Raw genomic sequence first — 22925 nt, forward strand, 5'->3', positions numbered from 1 at the left:
CCCACGTTGTGTCAACAGTCTATTCATCCAAGTCTGTGCACCTCTCAACAGCCAGGCGACTCTGCCCAGGAACTCTAGGTGGGGATGAGGCTACAGTCAGGCTGGGGTGTGTGCTCCTTGCCCCTTGGTGCAAGTCTAGAATAAGGAGATAAGCCGGCTGATTCCGGGAGCTTGCACCGACTCGGGCCCTGTTGTGCCACCCGACAGTGGGTGGGACACTTGTCAAAGGCTCTTTTTGTAGCAAACAGTCAGACGGAGTCTGTCCGCCCCTTTTGGCTCATAGAACTGCACACTGAGGGCAGGGGGACTTGAGGGGGGTTGAATGGGGGCGGCTGGCACCGCCCCTGCCAACTGCAGCCAACAAGTGGTGGCTCGCAGACCGGGCGCGGGCCGCAGTGACCCGGGTGGGGGCAGCCAATGAGCTCCCGGGCTGCCGTGGCACCACCGGGCAGCCGGCCTGTCTTTGGCTGGAGCTGCAGCAGGAGGGGCCTCAGGCCACCAGTCAGGGCTGCTGGGCCCTGTCTCTGGGAGGCCCGGGCAGATCTGCTGCTCCATTCACGGAGGCTGCCACATTTTTAACTTTTCCATGGGGGAGGAGGGTAGGCTGTGGGGGCGGTGTGGCAGGGATGGCTGGGAAGAGTGTGCAGCCAGAGATGGAAAGAAACTCTGAGAACTTTTCCCTTGTTCTGGATCCAGGGTGGGCTGGAGCTCCAGGCTGGGGAGAAGGGAGGTTCTAAATCTGCTGTGTTCACCACAGGCCTGATGGAGTCAGAGGGGTAGGACCTAGGGGAGGCCCAGGTTGCCCACCTTGGATTAGTGCCAGGGATCCCCCTGGGTCCTGGCCTAAGTGAGCTGCTTACTCTTCACTGCGATGGGAGTCAGCCCTGAAACACCACTTGTGACTGAACTGGCTGTCAGCTGGGGCGAGGGGACGTGCCGACTAGCCACCAAACTCCTCGTGGTCTTGGCAGGACAGTGTCAGCAGCAGCAGGTGTTCGTACCCCCTTCTACCCTCCGAACCTGGCCCCCTTGCTCAACAAAGACCCACCAATCACATAATAAACATATATTTATAGATATACAATTTCAGAATTCTAATTCAAGAAATACAGCTTCTCAGGGGATCCGTCAGGATCTGTGTTCTTATTGCACATGGCTCAGCCCGTCTAGGGACATCTACTGAGACCAGAGGGTTGGGGTGGTGGGGCGGAGCACCGGGGCCACCGCGGGCAGGGCGCTCTCCTCCGCATCCAGTTCTGAGCATCTCTCTGGGCTGGGCGGCCACTTCATCACAGGGCAGGACCTTGTTTAAAAACCATATTTGACATTTCTTAACCAAGCTTCCTTTCCCAGCAAGAATCCTACTTGTTGGGAGACTTTTAAAAAAAGAGCCAAGAGAAGCTCTGGGAGGGTGGTGACACCCTCCTGGCTGGCAGCTTGGTTTGGGGTAGTAAGGCTTCGGAGGATGGCAGGCTCAGCTGACACACCCACCACGAGAGGAAAATTTGGGGAAAACGGTAATTCCAAAAGGCCCAGTATAAACTGTGGGAATAGATAAAACCTCCCTCCCTTCCCCTGGCAGCAACTGCTGTTTTGAGAAAAATCCTCATTTGAAGGTGACGATAAGAAAACCTTCTGGTTCATCCTTTGTCCAAAGTGCAAGAGAAGGCCGGGTGGCATCACATCCTTGGAGGGTAGAGACAGAGGTGCCCATGGTCATGGACTTTCTTCAGGATTTGGCTGCTGCCCCAGGGTCCTGGGTGCCACCTGGATGACTCTTGGAAGAAAAGCCTTCTGGAGCCTTGGTCCATGACTTAGGAAAAACCAGTAGCAACAACGGGGCTGTGCCTGGAGGCACCTATAAGGCAAAACTCACATAGGGACTAAACGGGGAGGTGGTCAGGCAGAACCTGATTCCCCTCTCCAATCCTGCTGTTCTCAGTGGTGGGGGGTCAGGGGGCTCCTGGACGCCAGGACTAAGTGCCACCTGAGCTGATCTAACTTACAGTGGGTGGGCTCATCCCCCTAGGCCATCTGGGGCCTCTATCATGACACAATACTGACCTGGCACCTGGCCCTAGGGGCACCTTCTTTTCCCCATGGCCTGTTCCCCTCCAGTTTAATCATAAAGTTGGCAGCCTTCCAAGTTCTCTACAGATTTATGCTATCATGATTACTGCTGCCATCAAAAACAGGCTGGGCTTGAGGGCAACATTAGAAGCTGTGACCCAACTTTCCTTCTGCTGTCAGCTACAGACCAGGCTCCCTTCCCCAAACAGGTCTCATTTTCTAAATCAGGGAAGAAATCAACTCAACAACCTAACCAAATCCCTGCATAGTTTCAAAAAGTAGACTCTCTCTATATATATCTTTATATGTGCTATTTACATATAAATAGATATATACATATACACGTATCTATAAATTACATTCTATGGAGAGTTCTCTTTCCTCTTCCTCTTTATCCTTGGCCAACACATCTGACTGCTTCCACTGAGGTGAATGGTGGTGCTCCTGGGAGGGGGGAAGAAAGGCAGTTGGGCACCCCCTCCCCCAGCCCTTCCCACAGACATTTGCTGCAAGTTTTACATTCTACTTTCGTTGCCATGGTTTCTGTATCCTAGGAGAGAGCTGATGTGGAGCCCAAGCGTTTGCCAGCCCTGGGAGGAAGGGAAGCAGCCCCGTGGCAGGTTTTCCTGTCTGTCCTAAGAGCTTTCTGCATTTACTGGGTGAGAGAGAGGGCAGTTGTGCAGCGTTCGGCCTCCAATTCCATTTTAATTTTTTTTTTCTTTTTTTGTCTTTCCTTAAGTGTATAGTCCATCACCTTGGCTCAGTGCATGTCACCAAAAATTCTCCAGGGATTTCATAGTCTGAGGAGGAGAGTGGTTAACAGTTAGCCTGGCAGTTATGTGTCCCGCAGCCTGGAGCTTAGCCCCCACCGACAAGCCAAGTCCTGGGCCCTGCAGTCTGTTCCTCTCTCCCAGAGGCACCAGAAAATGGCCTCAGAGCAGAGCCTGCAGCTGAGGGGACACAGGCAGAAGAGGTGTTGGGCAGAGCACCAACTAAAAAGGAACCTTGACCAGCTCTGCCCACACTCCTCTGGGCCTGGTCCAAGCTGTCCCCTCTGGCAAATGCTGGGGACAGAGCCTGCAGTAAGGGGGTAAAGGTGGGAGGGTAGGGTGGTAGAGCCTGCTACCACCACCTTTAATTTTTCCTCCCATTTCTCTGTGCTGAGGGCTCTCTGTTCACTGGACCCTGAACTTGTGACCTTTTGTTCCTTTCCTCAGACCACAGGTGAGATGCATGGGCAGTCAGATGCCTGTGGCTGCCAGGTGTAGAGCTGCTCAGAGTGCTTCTGGTCCACCCAGACTAGGACCAGTCTGGGGGCAGGGCTCTCCTGCTCCCAGCCTGTCGGCTCCCTGCCCTGCACATGGGTTCCCTCCCACGCGCACCACATTTCTTCCTGCCTGGAAGGACAGGGGCAGAGGAAGGGCTGTCCGCTCACCCATCCCCACATAGTTTATCCTGGTGTCTGCTAGGGAATGTGGCGGGGGGTGGGGGGCTACTGACTGCCCAGTAATACCAGGCGGCCTAGATCCCAGGGCACAGATAACAGCCTGTAACACTTGGGAAAGGGCCCTGGGGGGCCATACGGCTGGAGTAGACCAAGTGAGCATGAGTAGCAGCCCTGGGCACCCCTCAGTTCTGGAGCCAGGGGGCAGGGTAGGGTGGCATGGAGGCATCCTGGAGGGCTGACACAGACTTCAGTTTCCCCACGCACCCCAGAGCACTCCCAACTCTGCAGGCTGGGGTCAGGCTGAGGACAGGGAAACTGTGCTGCGCGATCACTGGGCTCCCACCCTCCCTCCTCATACCCTCCTCTGCCTCATGACCAAGACCAGAGCTGCCAGGAGTCGCCAGGCAGAGGAGGCCCTGGCTCATACTTGGACCTCGGTGGCACGGCTGGCCCAGGACTATCCATGCAGGGAGGCCTGCACCTCTGACAGTCGGTTACAGCTTGGGGTCCCCATCTTCTGTGCTTTGTTGTACATGTCCGCGTCACCAAAGTAGCGGGCCCGGTACAGCAAGCCTTCCTCTGCAAAGCAATGGGGCAGGTTAGGGCGTGCTTCTAAGGCTGCTATGATGTCAGCACGGTCTGTGCAGGAGGGGAAGGGCGATTACGGGCCCAGGGACAGAGGCAGAACCCCTTTAGGGTAGACCCCCGTGGGGAGCAGGATAGAGGCCCCTTTTGATAGAGCACAGGTGAGGCCAGCCAAGGTGAAAACCTGTCATCCTGGTCAGACTGCCCCAGGGCCCCAAGATAGATCCAGATATCCAATCAGCGAGTGGCCAAGAGATTTGCCCCAATTTCTCTCTACATAGTTACCTATGGCAGCCAAACAACAGGCTGATTGCAGTGATTTATGGGAAGCTGGAAGAAATCTCCAGGTGGCCCCTGGCTCCTAGCCCCAGGAAACACAGGAGTGGTAGGTGGCTTTTGGCTGGGCCAAGGCTGGCGCAGGGCAGGGCCAGGTGCTTGGCCCACGGATCACGGGGGGAGCAGCGCCTTCTTCTTCCAAGCTCTCAGGCTTTGTGCACACACACCCCCCCACCCCTACACACAAACACACACAAACTTACTTTGCTGCTTCTCCTTCCAACAGTTGTTTCGAAGATTGGCAATATAATCATCTTCCACATTCCGTTCAACCATTTTGAGGCTGGAGCCTGTGTACTCCTGGGAGAACGTGTCTGCCACATAGTAGACGACGTTCAGGTGGTCAGTGACTCGCTTGTGGACGTGGCCCACCGACCTGGCCAGAAACAGACCAAGCGCAAAGTGGGCGGGGGTCCACAGGCCCAAGGTAGCACTAGGGATGACTGGGGCCCCCAGCATAAGGTGCCACACAGGTCACAGGAGTAGGGCTGGAGCAGGAACTCCCTGCTGCTCTGGAGAAAAGAATGAGGCGCCCTCCTGTAGAGTGGCCCGGACCACGGCAAGGTGTGCCTCCAGCGCTCTACTTACCACACTGCTGCCTGGGGCCTCTGGGGAGCAGCCCTCTCTGGGAGGGCCTGGTCAGGGGAGCAGCGAACCCAGGGTGAGCGCAGGCTCCCTCTGTGATGAGTTGTGTGACCTGAGCTCCCCGTGCTTCCATTCCCTTGTTCATCCCCTAAGCCAACCCTTGCTGAAGGCCTGCCCTCCTATCCAGGGGCTCCCAGTCCAGAGTGAAGAGCCTTAGGAACAAAATGACAGGAAGGATTCTAAGGCGCTGTATCCTTCCACCTCTTGGAATCTTCTAGCTCCAACTGCAGGCTCAGGGCTTCCCAGGCGGCCCTAGTTGTAAAGAATCTGCCTGCCAACGCAGGAGACATAAGAGAGGCAGGTTCAATCCTTTGGTCGGAAAGATCCCCTGGAGGAGGAAATGGCAACCCACTCCAGTATTCTTGCTTGGAGAATCCCATGGAGAGAGGGGCCTGGCAGGCTACAGTCCATGGGATTGCAGAGTCAGACATGACTGAAGTGACTTAGCATACATGCATGCAGGCTCAGGGAAGAGCCTCTACATGCTGACAGAAGTTAGTGCTTTGGTGAGGACAGCTTCTGTCTGCCCATTCCTGCCTCTCAGCCCTCTAGCTACAGAGAAAAAGGCTGGCATCAGGCCACAGAGTGCCTGTGCTGGCTGGTGCGGGTCCAGTGGACCGACTCTGCCCCCTGCTGGCTCAGAGGGATCCTGCCAGGCTCCCAGGCTAAGCCTGACCGCTAGGTGGGAGCACTGGGCTTCCAGCCATAGAAGCCAAGCAGTCCCTCTATATCAGATACTTGGTCAGGTGCTGGAAATAAATGAGGGGAGCTGATGCCTTAAAAGGGCAAATAACTTGCCCAAGTTCACCATCAGTGGTTGAGACCGTATATTCATTTGACAAATGTTAGCAAGCATTTCTAATGAGCCTGGCATTTTATGTGTATTATTCATTTAATTATCACAAGCAGATATTCCCATTTTGTAGGTGAAGAAACAAAGGCTCAAGAGAAGTTACATAACTAGTCCAGGGTCACAGAGCTGCTTAGTTAGTAGAGGAGCTGGGATTCAAAGAGACCCCTGCCCTGACTCTAGAGCCTCTGTTCTTCTCATGGTCTCAGGGCCCTCAAGCGGAATGGAAGAACAGAGGTTCCTATTTCAAGGCCAGCAGATGAGATGGGGAGAGTGTCATGAAACCTGTGAAACCATATGCAGAACAGTGTGCATGCACAGAGTTCTAGGGAAAAGAGCTGCAGGTTTCACTGCGTTTTCTTAGGGGACTATGACCATAAAAAGATCGAGAACCTCAGCTTAACAAGGTCTATTTTCTTGATTCTAAGCAGCTTCTGCAATTTGATCAGGAACCTGCTGAAGAGGATGGGAAGGAAGGCCCCTGCTGGGGGCTGAGACTCCCAAGCTCCCGCCCCACCCCCCGTGTACCCATGAACCTGGACTCACCCCAGCAGCAGGTACTCACGGTCTTAGGCTCAGACTGTAGGGTGGACTGGACACCATGAGCTGGCTTAGAGCTGACACGAGGATCAGGATGAGGATGGGCATCAGCTGGACAAACACCCCCAGCCCACCCTGGAGGGAAGAGCCAATGGTCACCCAGGCTGAGCCTGGTGAGGGAAACGCTGGCGGCAAACACCACAATGGAGCCCAGGTGGTGGGAGCCTGTGCAGACAGGCCACGATGCCTCTCTCTCCCATTCCCTCCCATGGGCCCCCAAACACAGAAACCCCTCTACCTGCCAGTTTCCCCAAATAAAAACAAAGCAGCAACTGGGGTTAAATACTGGGGTGGGAGGTGGGTATACATATTTATGAGAGAATACAAAAAAAAAGACGAGCAAAAGTGTCTGCCTTCAGAAGAATGGGAGGCAGGGCTTGAAGGGGGCTTTCACTATATCTACCTTTCTGAATTCTGAACCCTATGACTGTATTACCAATTTAAAAGTTGCCAGTTGAGAAATTATAAAATAAATTTGTCCAGTGTGTGATAATTTGTGATTTTAAAAAACTTCTGTATGTTAAATACACACAAAATAAAAGTTTAAAAAATGAATAAACAAAAACAGAAGGCCACGTTATCAGAGCAAAAGAGAACCCTCTGCCTGGTATAATTTTAAATATTCTGCAACTGTCCACAGTATTTTAATCTTAGCTAACTGCTTTAATTTCAGTCAGCCACCTGTTCTTATAATTTGTGGCACTCAAAGGATGTTTGATGCATTGTCTTGTTACAGCTCTTGTACACATTTTTAAAGAATACTGAAGAGAAGCAAGAAGACCCAACCCTATGTTGTCATCCTTCACAATTCTCTTGTGAAGTTTAACCTTCCATTGCTTGGAAAACATCTTCTGACCTTAAGAACATATAGACCTCACGAAGGCCATTAACACTGGAACCTGCTTGGAAGTAGGGAGCTTTCTGCATTCCCAGCAGAGGCCAGCACACCCAACTCCTGCTGTGGGTGCTGTGGAGTGTGGCTCCCTCTGGTGTCCTTTCGTGGAATGGCAATGGGGGACCGAGTTAGCTCCCTGGCTGAGTTGTGCGGGTGCTGCTGTCGCAGGAGAGCAAGGTACTCCCCGCTCCAGGCCTCCTCCCTTGGGTGGGACTAGGCACTCTCCCCGTACCCACCCCTTCCTCACTCACATCACCCTGGTTCTCCCTGCGGTCCTGCCTTTGATGGTACGTGTAGCGCATGCGGCCATTGCTGTAGACGTGGACGTTACCTGGGGGTCAGAGGGACTGAGTCAGGAGTGGGGCTGCTGGGAAGGGGAGAGAGGCTGGCATCCCATCTCCCACCATCACCACCAGGGAGGCCTGGACGTGGGGGAGAGCAGGGAAACTTACTAGATGGGAAGCCACCACCAAAAAACATGTTGAAGAGGTCTTCAGGGGAGATGTCGGCCTCAAAGCCGCGGTGGAAGTCCCCATGCCCATGGCCATGCCGAGCTGCCTGGCCCTTGTCATCACCGAACTGGTCATACTGCTTCCTTTTCTCTGGGTTGCTAAGTACCGCATATGCTGTGCCGATGGCTAGAAGCAAGAAAGGAGGCAGAAAGGTGAGGTCCGAGGATGCTGGGGGTGTAGGCCCATGGTGGCCAAGTGCTCACTTCCTTCAGGTGTTCAAGTGGTGCCCTAAGGTGCGGAGGGTGGGGCGGGAGGATGGATGCTGGAACACCTCTGAATGAATCGGGGCAGCCTGGACTGGCTGGAGGATTAACACTCAGTCCTCACTCTCCACCACCTGATGATGGTCCAATTTTTTCTATCGATCAGGTCCTTTATGGGTATTACCCTACTTACTCCTAAGAACTCATCTCCATTTTACCAATGAGAAAACTGTGGCTCAGGGAGGTTAAGTACAAGCTCACACAGGTCTGATGCTGTAGAGCCAGGAATCAAACCCAGGTGAGTCAGGCTTCAGGTCTGCTCTCTGACTTTATGAAAACCACCAAAATACCTTCTCCTCATTCCTTTCTCCTGGGGTGTCTGGTGGGATGGGGCATCCTTTCTGGAGGGTATGTAATCTTCAAGTCACCACAACATAACTCAGGGGCTGAACAAACATGTGACGTGCTATTGTAAACCTGCTATTGTAAACCGGAGAGCAGCAGGAACTGCCAGGAGGGGCCATGTCCCCGGGCTCTAGTCGGGACTCCACTGCTGGTGGTGTGGCCTGGGCAAGCCCTCTCTTCCCTGGGGCCCAGGTCCCAGCTGCGGTTCCTCTGCTGGCCCCCATTAGAGCTCCCGGGGGTGGGGAAGCCTGTGCCTGGAAGGCCCCAGCTCTGAGCCCTCCTTAGTCTCTCCTCTCCTCCAGCGGCCCACACCCTCAAGGCAGCAGGTCAAAGCTGCATCTGCTTCAGAGCGCGCAACGCCCTGAGAATGAGAATGCCTCTCCTCCTCCCACTGTGACGGGCCCCGAGGCCAGGGCTGCAGAAACGTTAACTCTAACTGCCTTGCCTCCTCATTCCTTTATCCTTCTGCCCCGGGGTTGGCGGACAGGCAGTGGGGGAAGATGCCTGCCGACTGCGCCCTGAGCACCTGGGGTGGCCCCGAGAGAGGCACATGGAATCTTGGGTGTCTGTTCTGTGCAGGCTCCCCACCTGGCGATGGTCATAGCCCCGGTACAGCATAGCACCCTGCCTGGGCCGGGGAAGGGGGCCAGTCACCACACCCCAGAGGGAGGTGAGCCTAAGACCATGAAGGTCCCGTGGAGGACAGACATGTGTGAGAGAAGAGAAGGGATGTCTGTGGAACTTCAGGCCTAGCAACTCAGCACTGGCACAGAGCCGGCACGTGTGCCTGACGTGTTCAATGAAAATATAAACGATTAAAGGACAGCTTATGTTTTTCAGCCAGAACAGAAGCCCCCTCCCCAGAAATAACAGGCCCTGAGTCCAGAGAGACTGCCATGTCCCCTACTGGAGGTGAGTGCTTGTGCGTGGTGTGTATGTGTGGGGTGTGTGTGTGTAGAGACGGGTGGGTTGGCTGTGGCTGCTGGTCTGAGGCGGCCAGCAAGCTCTAATCCAGGCCACCCAGCTTCTCAGAACAGGGAAACTATTTTCAAGCTCCCAGGATGTGGAAGTGACACGGGTGGGTCAGGAGGCCTCCTTCAGCCCCTCAATCAGCATGTGACCTTGGCAAAGGCACTGGTTCTCAGCTTCCACGCTGTAACTCCGGGGAGGGAGGGGGAAGGAGAGAGGGGAGCGGTGCCATCTGCATTCTGCGACTGCGGGGTGGAGGCGACTGCAGGTCCTTCTTCCCAAAAGCAGCTCCTGAGCTGGGAGGACTTGGGTCCAAGGCAACTTCCAGGAAAAGCCCCTCCTTCCCTCCCAAGGATAGGAGATCAGAACACCCAAACACAGGAAACCTGGGTCAGCTTACCTTTGAAAGCTTCAGTGGCGCCAGGCGCATGGTTCTTGTCGGGGTGGAATTTGAGGGCTAGTTTGCGGTAGGCCTTCTTCAGGTCCTCATCTGAGGCCCCTCTGCTCACCCCCAGGATCTCGTAGTAATCTTTACACTGCTTGACCCTGGAGGAGAAGGGAGTAGAACCTGGCGAGGGAGCTCTCGTGGGCCCAGGCTGGGAAGGGAGGTGGCTGATGAAAGAGCAGTGTGGGCTCTGAGCAGGCTGGGGGACCAGCAGGACAGGCCCAGCGGAGACAGCAAAAATATATTTAGGATTTAAGAGGGGGCAGCTACTGTTTCTGCCGGGCCAGGAACCATTTCCCTGAGCTAACAACAGCACCCTCGCTGCAGGCACCTAGGAAGGACTGTCGGCCAGGGACCTCTGCCCAAGGGCAGGTGTGCCCCGTGTTGGGCAGCTCTGCCCTCCTGGCAATCAGAGGCTGAGGGGGCAAACAGGCCAGACGTGGAAGGTGTCTGTTCACCCATCGGAGGGCCCTGAAGAGACGCTGTTTCTCTCCCTCTAATTTTTACTCCTGGGGTCCCTGGAGACTCCCTGACTCTTGGCCCACAGTTGGTTTCTTTCTTTCTTCTTCTTTTTTTCCTTTCTTTCTTTCTAATACTCATTTTTATTCGGCTGTGCTGGGTCTTAGTTGCAGTATGTCGGATCTAGTTCTCTGATCAGGGGTCGAACCTGGGCCCCAGTGTTGGGAGCGTGGAGTCTTAGCCACAGGACCACCAGGAAAAGTCCCGTCACTGGTTCCTATTGCCTACAACCCATGGGCTTGCCTGGTCGAAGTGCTGTCTGGTCAGAAAGATGTAAATTCAGCAAATACTTCTATGGGAAACTATCGTCACACTGGGTCACACACAGGCCTGAAGCTTGACAACATCTTCACTAGCAGCCAGGACCATGGGGGAGTGACCGCAGAGGGACTCTCAAGGCTAGCTGGTGAGGAGGCCTCTGGAGAAATGAGAGCAGGAGTATCTAATCCTGAGCAGCCATGGCTGGGTTGTCTCGGCCTGGTGTGAGCTGCTCCGTGCTGGGCCTGCCCAAGCCTTGGAGGGATAACTCCTCCTGTCTCCACCCTACCCCACACAGGCTCTGATCTGAAAGGGTCTTTGTTGGGGGCAGGAGTGTGGGTTGGGGGAGTATCTGTAGGGGAGACCAGACCTCATCTCTGACAAACAGGGCTGTGTAAAGAGGCCCAGGATCTGCTGGCCTGTGGCTGAGGAGGCCGGGAGCATCAGCGGTTTCCAGCCTTTGCTGTGGGCTGCCGGGGCATCAGGGGACAGCGGGGCCCCAAGGCCCGCACTAGACTCCAGGGCCTCATGGGAAATAGGAGAGGGCCTTGTGAGCCCAACTTCTGAGGATCCTCCAGCCTCAAGGTCCTCCCAGGCGAGGTGGATGCCGGGCGGCAGGAAGCCTTCTCTAGATGTGAAAATGTCCCAAGCCCCGGGCTCTGGCCCTCCGCCCGCCCAGTCCTCTTACCTTTTCACGGCTGCTACTTGCTCGGCGGTGTAGCCTTTGGTGCTCTCTCCTCCTGCCTCACCGTTGGCTGAGGGCGTGTTGGCCCCAGCTGCTTTCCTATGGGTCGTGTGAGTTGCCTCTGTGGGTTGGGGTTGGTCGCCGGCAGGCTGTGGTTTCTGGTTGAGGGACTCGATCAGGGCTGTGCAGAAAGCAAGACAACTGTTCAGGGCTCCTGCTCCAGCAGCAGCTGAGGGCCTACCTGGCCCTGGGAGATCCCAGGACCCCTGCACCCCACCCATTCTTCTTCCCAACATAGCTTGCTTCTTTCCTGATTTGGGCCTGAGGGCCTAAGGGGATAATTGCTTGCTCTCTGAGGAGCTACAGTTCTGAGGGTAAACCCAGCACAAAAATAAACTATTAATCTTTTAGGTTTTTAAAATCCCAAAGTAATGTGTGTAACAGCCACCCTCTGTTGAGTGCCAAGATAGGCAAAGTGCTCTGTAAGGGGGCTCCACTTGGCAGGACCATAAGAGTCAGCAGGGACTGGGAGGAAGGCCTCCTCCCGCTAGCTGTGGAGAGGACAGGGAGCAGTGACAGTGCCCCAGGGGCCAGGAGTGTGTGGGGCTCAGGACACACATCTGCTTCATGGCTTGCTACCGTTTACCTTCTTCAAACAGCTGGCCACGCCCAATGTCCTGCGTCAGCGTTCACAGTCTGTACAGGGCATTAGCGGTCATGCTCAGAGAGGCTCACAGATATCTAAACCCAAGTCCTTGGTGCCTTTTGATTCAATGAAGAAAGGCCCGTATCTCTGGAAGGAGTCCCCTGTGCCCACTCATTACAGGCCCAAAGCCAGCTCTGAGTCCCTGAGTCATGCCTGGGGTACAGCACCCTGGGAATCCAGGCGTCTGGGCCACTGCAGGGACCCGGGACCCCCTCCGTGCAGAGGAGGGGCAGCGGTGCAGCCTGGCTGGTCCCCAGCTTCCTTCAAATATGCCAGGTGTTTGCTGGGCTCCAGGGAGCAGAGCACTCGGGCTCGAGTGGACCACTGTATCCTGAGCCACAGCCGCTGCTGCGCTACTTGTGGAACACTTGCACGTTCTCACCGAGTCAGCAGCTGGGAGATACACAGAGGCTGACAGGTGAGCTGGCCCTGCACGAGGGGGTGGAGGGGCTCCTGCAGCAAAGCCCAAGAGGGTGCTCAGAGAGAAGCCGCAGTGGTGAGCGCTCACCGTGAGTCCGCAGGCCTGGACACGGTGCTCTGCATGTTTTCGCTCATTTAATCTTTTTTAAAAAATTAATTACTTATTTTCTGGCTGCGCTGGGTCTTCGTTGCTGCACTCAGGCTTTCTCCAGCTGCAGAGAGCGGGGGCTACTCCAGTTGCGGGCGCGGGCTTCTCATCGCGGTGGCTTCTCCTGTTGCGGAGCACAGGCTCTAGACGCGCAGGCTTCAGCAGCCGCTGCACAGGGCTCACTAGCTGTGGCGCGCCGGCTCCAGAGCGCGGGCTCGGCAGTCGTGGTGCGTGGGCTTAGCCGCTCTGCAGCATGTGGGATCTGCCCCAACCAGGGGTGCAACCTCTGTCCCCTGCACTGGCAGGCAGGTTCCTATCTACTGCGTCACCAGCGAAGTCCTTGCCCATTTAAACTTGACAGTGGCCTCAGAGCTGGTCTCATCACTGTCATCCCTGTTACAAGGGAGGAGCTGTGTTTGATCACCTTGCCCATGGCTACACAAGGTGAGTGGCAGCACTCGAGTTCCAGGATGTCCAGTTCCGGAAACCATGCTCTTGATTACTCTGCCATCCCAGACCACATGAGCCTGGCAGGAGAAGCTCCTTCCAGCCATGTTGTTCTGAGAAAGAAGTTCATTCCCAAAGACCCAGGCTTCGAACCGCTATCCAGCCTAACACTCCGACCTCCGGCGGATTGGTGAAATTTCTCTGAATTTCGGTTTCCTCACTGTGTGTGTGTGTGTGTGTGTGTGTGTGTGTGTGTGCGCGCGCTCAGCCGTGTCCAACTCTTTTGACCACATGACCCCACCGCCAGGCTCCTCTGCCCATGGAATTTTCTAGGCAAGAAGAGTGGAGTGGGTTGGCACGTCCTCCTGCAGGGGATGTCCCCACACAGCAGATGAGGATAAAATGAGAGGTGGATCTACCTGGCACAGACGCTGACATACAGTACAAGTTCAAAATGAGGAGCTGCTAATACTGCGACCTGCACTGATGAGCTGGCTGGCCAGGGAGGTGAGGTGACCAAGGTGCGGGGTGGGCAGGGCACGCCACATCTTGGGGAGGCAAAATCTCAGCACCCAGTAGGCTCTGGACTCAGCTGTAAGCATGAGATGTCAAGCCATCCCAGGCTCCAGTTTTACGCCGGGTACCAAGGAAACGGCAAAAGTAGAAACCAACAAAGTGATGCTGATCAAGACAGGACTGAGCGAGGAGCCGGTCTGCTGGTTTCCTAAGGCTTTTAAAGAGGTTGTTTATTTTGGTTTCTCTGGAAGCCCCAGGGGTCCAGGCTGATGCCCTCAGGAAAATATGACTGGCCATTCAGTTACTGTAGATACACAGGAGCATCAGCCAGGAAGTGGGATGGACTCTCTCTGGTACCTTTCAGGGAAGATTCTGGAAGATTTTTTAGGCAGTTATGTGGAATCAGCCCTTCTAGTTTCCCTACACTGCACAAAGACAACGCAAAGGGGAACGAATGTGCTCTGGGTCACACAGAAGACTGCTGTTTGAGGCGGCAATTCAAGATTTATGGGTGCTAACAATTAAGACTCTCTTGTGGCCAGGACAACCCCTCTGCCAGCCCGTGGATATGAGTGCCTCATGCTGTCTCACTGCTACACGCCTCACAGCACAGTGCCTGGGAAGCAAAGTCACAGAAGAGTAGGCAACAGAATAGCTTAATGTGGCGATAGAGTTAGACAGACAGGGATGGGTTCAAATCCCAACTCTGCCCCTTCTCAGAAAAGCTGGCAGACGGTTAGAAAGAAGGGAAACTGGAGGAAGAGACCAAAGCTAGGGTGGGAGCAGGAGCCACTGAGGTGGAGGTGAGACCATCTGCACAGACAAAGCTACTAGAGGAGACCCCTCCTCAAACCCAGACTGGACAGTCGGACTGCCCGCTTCAAATCTGGCCCTGCCACTCGACAGCGCTGTTTCCTTGGACAAGTCAACTTAGCTTCTCCATGTAAACCTGGGTCTCCCTCAAGACAGCTCAAACAGCAAATGAGTGAATGCGGGCAAAGCACCGAGCACCACCTCCAGCAAACACTGTGTCACCGGGAACACTTCCTCTCCAGGCTCTCTAGGTACCTGCAGTGCTCAAAGTGGCCGGGAGATGGAGGCCAGATTACAGCAAGAGCCTGGGAGTAGGGCTGCACAGTCTGGATCCTTTGCTAATTAGCCACGTGGCCTTGTCAAGTTACCTAATTCCTCAGTGAAGACACAGTCCCTGCCCTCACAGGGTTGTTCAGGGGGTAAAGAAGATTCAATAAAACAAGATAAATGGAGGACTGAGTGCACCATGGGGTACACAGAGGCTGACCAACTTGAACAGAAGGCTCCACACTCTGGACCTTGCCAGTCCTAAAACATCCCCCACTCCTAGACCCTGAACGCCAAACCCTCTCAGTGGCCCGTCCTCTCTTCTCCCGTGTGCTGGCCTCCCTGACTGAGCCTGAACCCCAGAGCCGGCACCAGCCAAAACCTTGGGCAGCGTCAGCATGGACCTGGAGTCTGGGACTTCCTGACATCTCTTGGTTACAACTCAGTCCACAGCCTGCTGAGTGTTGAGACTTTACCTTCTGAAGCCCTGGAGCCTCCCAGCCCCCCACCTTGGGTCCCCTCACCTCCCTGGCTGGCCTGTTCCCAGGGCTAGCCGGTTCATGAGCCCAGATCATGACATTACCAGCTATTCATCTTGAACCTCGTCAGTCTCTGTGGCAGGTGCCTCACAGAACCTGAGGCAGCCGAGCTGTCCTTCATGGCTAACCTTCACTCCGGATGCTGGAAACACACAGGCCTGCAGATGTTCTTAACAGCTCCCAGGAAAGTGCAGTGCCTTCCACCACTGTCGCTAAGCCCGAGGCGAAGCCACTGCTTACCAGGCTGCAGGACTGGATATAAACTCTCAGAAAGGGACCGACTGGCTCCATTCCCCCGGCCCTGTGACTCTCACCTCAGGGCCCCACCCCTGCTCCAGAGCACATCAGTACAGCCCCTGGTGCCTCCCCATCCCACCTCCTGCAGCAGAGTTCCAAGTCTTCTTGGACCCTTTCACTGTGAGGTCCTTGGAGTCTTCAAGATTTCTCTGAGCCTCCTCTCACTCCTAAACTTTTCCTGTCTGTCCTTCCACGTCTCCAAGACCAGTCCTCCTCTGATGCTCTTGATTTTCCGCCTTTCACTTCTTGACTTGCCCTTTTCCCACGATGCCTCTGCAGCAGCTGGCAGTGCTGCTCTCCACCTCCTCGACACAGGGCTCCATGGCTACCTGGCCGCTGTGCCCTCCTGGGACTGCCTCTTCTGCTGTTGCTCCATCTCACCTCTTGCTTCCTCTGTCTCTGCCCTTTGGCTATGGGCAGATGTGGCAATGACTGCCTGCAGTAACCTCTGCTACACATTCACACCTTCCCACGGTGACCTCAGCCAGCGAGCTCCATCCAACTGATGACGGCACTCTCAGCCGGAACTGGGAGCTCTCTCCTGAGCTCCAACCTGACAGCTTATTTGGAACATCCCACCAGCACCTTGCACTCTGCCCATCTCTGCCCACCACTCTGTTCTTTAGCTTGGTTTCTTCCTGATCACATAGGGTTGGATTCTGAGTCCCCATTTCTCCTCAGCATCCTTCTTTCAGAGGCCTCAGCACCTCTCCTCCAGTGAATTTATTCTGATCCATGCTGCCTGACCTTAGGCCCTCGTAACTCCTAACCCACACCACACAACTGCTTCCCAACTGATTTCTGCCTTGAGTCTCTCTCCCCACTCAACAGCCCTATATGTTGTTTTAAGATCAGTAGCCTATCTTCCACCTGCTATCAAAAACTTCAGTCATTTTTCCACTAACTACAGAAAAAAGTGAAAATATCCGGGTATGACAGGAAAGGATTCCCCCAGTCTGGTCCCATCCTGTTTTCACCATAGGCCCCTCCATACTCAATTACCACCGCCACGGCCTCCACATCTTCTTACTCTCAGTCTCTTCCCCCACATCTCTTACAACTTGCAGCCTCCATATCTTTCCCCCCACATGCTCTTCTCAAGCCCCCTACTCTCCTCTGAAGTGCAGTTAAAACGCGCCCTCTTATCCTATTCCCTGAAGCCTTCCCTCACTATGATCTACCATTATTTTCACATCCCTGTCATGAGACTACTTATCATTTACTCTCCATGCTTCCTACCCCCAAGACTCCCCTCCGCCTCGTGAAGGGCAGGGACTGCATTTTTCACATCCACCCAGAGGTTCTCAGCACCTAACACTGGGCTTCATTTCTGTTTAATCACAGCTCTCATTTTACAGTTTGCAATATCATCTTTTCTGTAACTGTCTCCTTCACTAGATATAAGCTACTTAAGGTGAATGATCACATCTTACCAATCCTTCTACAACCACTTAGCACCAAGCAGAGACTTGGCAAACAAAAACAAAGAAGTCTTTGCATTAAATGAGTGTGTGGAATGAGTTCAAACTTTAAACATCAAGTGTAGACAGCTACCTAGTATTTTTTAACCAAGGTTTACCTATCTCAAGCCTAAATCACCCCTACTTCCTCGTCAGCTCAGTGCAGGGCTGCAAATGGCACAAGGTAAAGTTTACAGAGAGCTGAGAGGCATGTACCCTTTCCAGAATAATATGAATATGACAAATATGCAGCAGGTCATGCCTCTGCCTGAGCAAATTCCAGTACTTGTGCCCCAGGAAGGACACCATCCAGGCACTTGACGTGTACCCGGGGGGCCTGGTAACAGAAGAGTTCCACAGGCCATGCTGTTACCATCCATTCTTGGCTGCCTATTTCTGAACCTCCAGAAGTACCAGAGTCAGTCTGGGAGCTGCCCTTGCGCCCCCGGATACAGAGGGCCCTCTTACAGACCGTGATTTCGTAGAAAAGTTCCTTGAGCAGGTTACTTCAGGAGCTGTGGAAAATAGAGACTGAAACTCTCTCTAAAGCAAACAGGCCAAACCTGCAGTCAGGAGGGAGAAAAACTCGGGCATTCTAGACTACCTCTTCCAGCACTACTCCCCTTTCTCAATTTCATAATGTGGGCATGAAGGGTTAGAAAGCTAACTGCTGCCGTTCAGTTTCATTTTATTCCTTTAGCAAACATGTAAAGAGTCACAGAACTTTCTAATTTCTAGCTGTGTAATCTTGGACAAGTCCCTAGCCTCTGAGGTATTTCCTTATCTACAGAACAAAGATAATGATCTGCTCTGCCTCCCTCATAGGGCAGGCTCAAGAGAAAAAATGCACTGAAAAAGCTGTCTAAACTGAAAAGCCCTTTTGGGTATGATTGTTTGTCACATTATCTGTGCCAGCCCTCCAATTTTCCAGTTGAGGAAACCCAAGCTCAGAAAGATCACAGCGTAGCAGTTAGGATGAAAACTCCCATCTTCTAAGTACCTGCTATCGGCCAGTTTACTTAGTGGTAATTGCAGGTACAAACTCTGTATTTTTAATGAACTACCTCTTTCTCTCCTCCAGCGTGTGTGAAGAAAAACTCCGAAGAAGACTTAGGTTAAAGGAAAAAAAAAAAAAAGGCTTCCTGGATAGAGTAGTACAGACAACCTCACTGTTCCCTGGCTGGTTTGGAAACAGTCCAGGGCTGCTTAGCAGCCTGGTGCTGTCCTGCCGCTCATATGGCCGGCCACTGACGGACTCTTGGGGGCGAGGGTAGGTGGGAGTGGTTGAGGCCATCGCTCTCAATCTCGCAAGCAGGAGAAGAGGCTCCAGGAGGGAGTGAGGGGGTGTGTGGAAAGGGAAAAAGGCAGGCTCTAGTTTGGTGAGGGTGGTCCTTGACCCTAGCCCGGAGACACGCCAGGGAGTGAACATACGGAGATGACTTTTCAGGCCGTCCGAAGGTCATAAGTCCTTTTTCTTTCTCTGGAACTTATTTCTTCCTTCAGAGGAGTTATGTTTATTTTCCTAAACTATAATATTTCCCAGGCCGGCAACTGGCCCTGGGCCACCGAATGGCCCCTTGGGAAAAGTAGTTCGATTTCGCTTCCATATAAGTTCCTTTCGCCCCATCTGTCAGAGGCTCTCATTCTTGGGAACTCCAGATCTCAAAGGGTTCAGCAAGCACCCGGAAAGCTAAAGTCACCGTTGCCCCTGTCACCAAGTATCCAGTATCCCGGAGAGGGGTGGGCGCCAAAGACTACACCTCCCGAAGGCCACCGCGCGTCTCAGTGCGCATGCGTAGCCGCGCCTCGCCACCCCTCCCCCTCCTCCAACTGCTCCCGTCGGTCCGTTCCCGTATTCCCCCCATCGGTTCTTATGTCCCCTCAGTGTCTCCGGCATCTTACACTCACCGCGAACTCGCGGCGTCGGGTACAGCCGCTGCGCCTTCTCCAGGAAGCGGAGCGCTCGGTCCGGCTGGTTGCTCTGGATGGCCTTAAGGGCGATGCTAATACAGCGCTCGGCTTCATCCTTGTTGGATTCCATGGCGGAACCAGAGCGCGGAACCAGGGAGGGGGAGGCCGGGGGAGCGAAGGGCTGCGCCAGCAGCCGGCGCGTCTAGGGGCAGGCGGTCGCAGGGTGATGACATAAACCCTCCGCCCCTCCTTCCCTGAGGTTTGAGCGAGGGCGGAAGCGCTACCGTATGTCTTCTAAGAGGGGCACGTCTAGATCAGATCAGATCAGTCGCTCAGTCGTGTCCGACTCTTTGCGACCCCATGAATCGCAGCACGCCAGGCCTCCGTGTCCATCACCAACTCCCGGAGTTCACTCAGACTCACGTCCATCGAGTCAGTGATGCCATCCAGGCATCTCATCCTCTGTCGTCCCCTTCTCCTCCTGCCCCTAATCCCTCCCAGCATCAGGGTCTTTTCCAATGAGTCAACTCTTCGCATGAGGTGGCCAAAGTACTGGAGTTTCAGCTTTAGCATCATTCTCTCCAAAGAAATCCCAGGGGGACGTCTAAGAGAGGCCCTAATGGTGCAAGCCCACATTCCAAGCGGTCATATGCCGAGATCTTAAAGTTTTGTATGTTCGCAAGTTCTTGGTAGTAACTCTATGCATTTGAGACGAAGGTTTCTTATTTAGTCATTCTACAGATATTTGGGTACCCGCTATTTGCCAGGTTAAATATATAATAGAAAACAAAAAAGTCCCTGCCCTCATAGAGCCTATATTCTAGTGTGTGTAGTGGGGGTGGAGAGATGTCGGATAAAAAGATATATTCAAATAGTGATAAATGCTAAGAAGGAAAAAAAAAAAAAAGATAAAGAAGTAAAGGGATTGAGAGTGGATGGTGCTATTTTAAATAACCTGATAGGAGAAAGCTCTCAGAAGCTGTAATTTTAACAGAAAACTGAATTCAGGAGAGAGAGAGAGCAGATAATCCAGATGTGACTACCTGGTCCAGAAAGAAAGGTGGTCCAGGCAGAAGGAAGAGCAAATACAAAGACTCTGAAAGGAGAATTTTCTTGATGAGTTATTACAGATCAACAAGGAGCATATAGAATCCCATTGTACTGTGGAATCCAGTTCTGTCAGATTTTCACATTACCTATCAATCCAGTAAAGCAGTCTTACTAAAGTTACTAATGACCTGCATTGGCAAATCCATCAGTCATTTCTCAGTCCTTATATTATGTGGCCTCCCCAGCGAGATTTGGTAAGAGTCTTACCACGGATAAGGGTTAGGAGGCTACTACTATAATCTCAAACTACTGCACAATTGCACTCATCTCACACACTAGTAAAGTAATGCTCAAAATTCTCCAAGCCAGGCTTCAGCAATATGTGAACCGTGAACTTCCTGATGTTCAAGCTGGTTTTAGAAAAGGCAGAGGAACCACAGATCAAATTGCCAACATCCGCTGGATCATCAAAAAAGCAAGAGAGTTCCAGAAAAAAATCTATTTCTGCTTTATTGACTCTGCCAAAGCCTTTGACTGTGTGGATCACAATAAACCGCGGAAAATTCTGAAAGAGATGGGAATACCAGACCACCTGACCTGCCTCTTGAGAAACCTATATGCAGGTCAGGAAGCAACAGTTAGAACTGGACATGGAACAACAGACTGGTTCCAAATAGGAAAAGGAGTACATCAAGGCTGTTTATTGTCACCTTGCTTATTTAACTTATATGCAGAGTACATCATGAGAAATGCTGGTCTGGGAGAATCAAGATTGCCGGGAGAAATATCAAAAACCTCAGATATGCAGATGACACCACCCTTATGGCAGAAAGTGAAGAGGAACTAAAAAGTCTCTTGATGAAAGTGAAAGAGAAGAGTTAAAAAGTTGGTTTAACGCTCAACATTCAGAAAACGAAGATCATGGCATCTGGTCCCATCACTTCATGGGAAATAGATGGGGAAATAGTGGAAACAGTGTCAGATTTTATTTTTTGGGGCTCCAAAATCACTGCGGATGGTGATTGCAGCCATGAAATTAAAAGACGCTTACTCCTTGGAAGGAAAGTTATGTCCAACCTAGATAGCATATTGAAAAGCAGAGACATTACTTTGCCAACAAAGGTCCGTCTAGTCAAGGCTATGGTTTTTCCAGTGGTCATGTATGGATGTGAGAGCTGGACTGTGAAGAAAGCTGAGCGCCGAAGAATTGATGCTTTTGAACTGTGGTATTGGAGAAGACTCTTGAGAGTCCCTTGGACTGCAAGGAGATCCAACCAGTCCATTCTGAAGGAGATCAGCCCTGGGATTTCTTTGGAAGGAATGATGCTGAAGCTGAAACTCCAGTACTTTGGCCACCTGATGCAGAGAACTGACTCATTTGAAAAGACCCTGATGCTGGGAAAGACTGAAGGAGAGAGGAGAAGGGCATGACAGAGGATGAGATGGTTGGATGGCATCACTGACTCGATGGACATGAGTTTGAGTAAGCTCTGGGAGTTGGTGATGGACAGGGAGGCCTGGCATGCTGCAGTCCATGGGGTGGCAAAGAGTTGGACACGGCTGAGTGACTGAACTATAATCCAGGTGAGAATTAATAGTAACTTGGGATAAAGGTGATGGTGGAGGTGGTGAGAAGGAGTCAAATTCTGGATATATTTTGAAGATAATCAAAATTATTTTTCTAATGGACTGGATGTAGAATGTGAGAGAAAGAAAGAAGTCAAGGATGATTCCAAGATTTTGCCCTGAGTATGTGGAAGAACTGTTTCTGTTTACTGAAACTGGGAGAAGTTCATGAGAGGAGCAACTTGGTAGGAGGAATATTAGATGTCTGATTTAGGGTGGTTTAAGTTTGTGATGTCTTTTGGAGTCAAGTGGAGTAGAAATGTGTATATATGTAGGGTTTAGGGATGAAGATGGGACTGGAAATATAATTTTGGAAATTATCAGTATACATAACTTGTCACAGGGGAAAGCAGCAGGACACAACTTTTGAAGGAATGACATAGCCCAAGGACACAAAATAAACTGATTAGAATCAAATGGGACCAAAGATGGGGGACAAGACTAGACCTTGATCCTGAATCAGCAAGTGAAATGACACTCCCAGAGGTGCCATGACAGTTCCAAGTCACTAAGACCAAGCAGTGGGCGGTGGCCCAAATCCAGGAAATCTCTGCCCCATCCCCAAAATAGTTGGAGTAGTCCTCCTGCTCATTGGCATATGAAATTCCCCAGCCTATTAAAACTGACTATGCCACATTTCACAGCCACTGGATTCACCCTCTGTGGTGGCTCACACTCTGTCTGTGGAGTGTGCTTCTCTCTGTGTCTGAATAAATCCACTTCTTAACTATCACTTTGTCTCTCATTGAATTATTTCCGCAATGAGACATCAAGAACCTGAGCTTTGTTAGGACCTGAAACCAGGTACTGTGAGTTTTGGCTGGGTTCGGGTCCCAGTCATGAGGGTTTAAGTCCCAATCTGAGGTAAATGGTTTCAAAATGACATTTAAAGTTTGAAGACTAGGTAGACAAAGACATATAAATAGTATTTAAAGCCTGGAACTAAATGTACCTAGAAAGTGACTGTAGATAGGGTAGAGCCCTTTACCATGCCCATATTTAGACGTCTGGAAGAGAAGAAAAGTAACTCATAAGGTAAAATTACTTTAACAAAAGCTTCAAGAGGGAGGGAGGGGCCAAATTTCAGGAAACCATGTGGGAGACCAAGCACTGTGAGATGAGCAGTGGCTTTTACAAGGTGGAGGTTGAGGGCGACTTGACCGGCTTGCTGCCAGCGCGTGGTAGTGGTAAAAGTCCGACAGGAATGAATTTGGGGAGTGAGCGTGAGGAAGAAATGGACGGAGAGTGGGACTGTGAGGAGGAACATGGAGAAGTCTTGGCCATACCTTTGGCACGAAGGC

General features: G+C 52.5%; 1 protein-coding gene and 1 long non-coding RNA gene across 7 annotated transcripts; one reads left to right on the top strand and one right to left on the bottom strand.

The window, feature by feature from the left end:
* Window positions 1–1051: 1051 nt before the first annotated feature.
* On the bottom strand, window positions 1052–19171 carry DNAJB12 (DnaJ heat shock protein family (Hsp40) member B12). Of its 6 annotated transcripts, XR_009734227.1 has the most exons (11): window positions 18946–19171; window positions 11428–11605; window positions 9918–10063; window positions 7881–8066; window positions 7680–7759; window positions 6499–6608; window positions 4642–4814; window positions 3999–4096; window positions 2430–2514; window positions 1633–1858; window positions 1052–1303 (listed from the first exon to the last, which is right to left on the bottom strand). XR_009734227.1 is itself a non-coding variant. In XM_061405275.1 (10 exons), the coding sequence occupies exons 1-10, from the start codon at window positions 19076–19078 to the stop codon at window positions 1290–1292; spliced, it is 1203 nt and encodes a 400-aa protein (XP_061261259.1). In that variant the 5' UTR covers window positions 19079–19171; the 3' UTR covers window positions 1052–1289. The 6 variants fall into 6 exon arrangements, 5 of the variants coding, with proteins under 5 accessions (XP_061261259.1, XP_061261257.1, XP_061261260.1 ...); XM_061405275.1 differs by lacking the exon at window positions 1633–1858; XM_061405273.1 differs by having other exon boundaries at window positions 1052–1858.
* LOC133240457 (uncharacterized) lies at window positions 12419–16482 on the top strand. The gene is made up of 2 exons (XR_009734232.1): window positions 12419–13652; window positions 15351–16482. It is a non-coding gene; the product is annotated as an uncharacterized LOC133240457 (long non-coding RNA).
* Window positions 19172–22925: the final 3754 nt, after the last annotated feature.

The sequence above is a fragment of the Bos javanicus genome, chromosome 28 (genome assembly GCF_032452875.1).
Source record: "Bos javanicus breed banteng chromosome 28, ARS-OSU_banteng_1.0, whole genome shotgun sequence".
Classification (NCBI taxonomy): Eukaryota; Metazoa; Chordata; class Mammalia; order Artiodactyla; family Bovidae; genus Bos; species Bos javanicus.

Bases quoted from the DNA above. Each gene is read 5' to 3' on its own strand.
- DNAJB12 (XM_061405273.1), bottom strand. From the start codon at position 19,078: ATGGAATCCAACAAGGATGAAGCCGAGCGCTGTATTAGCATCGCCCTT. The intron at 8,067-9,917 runs GTAAGCTGACCC...TCTTGCTTCTAG, and splicing joins CGCCACTGAAGCTTTCAAAG to CCATCGGCACAGCATATGCG. The intron at 6,609-7,679 runs GTGAGTGAGGAA...TCTTCCCTCCAG, and splicing joins GCAGGGAGAACCAGGGTGAT to GGTGGGCTGGGGGTGTTTGT.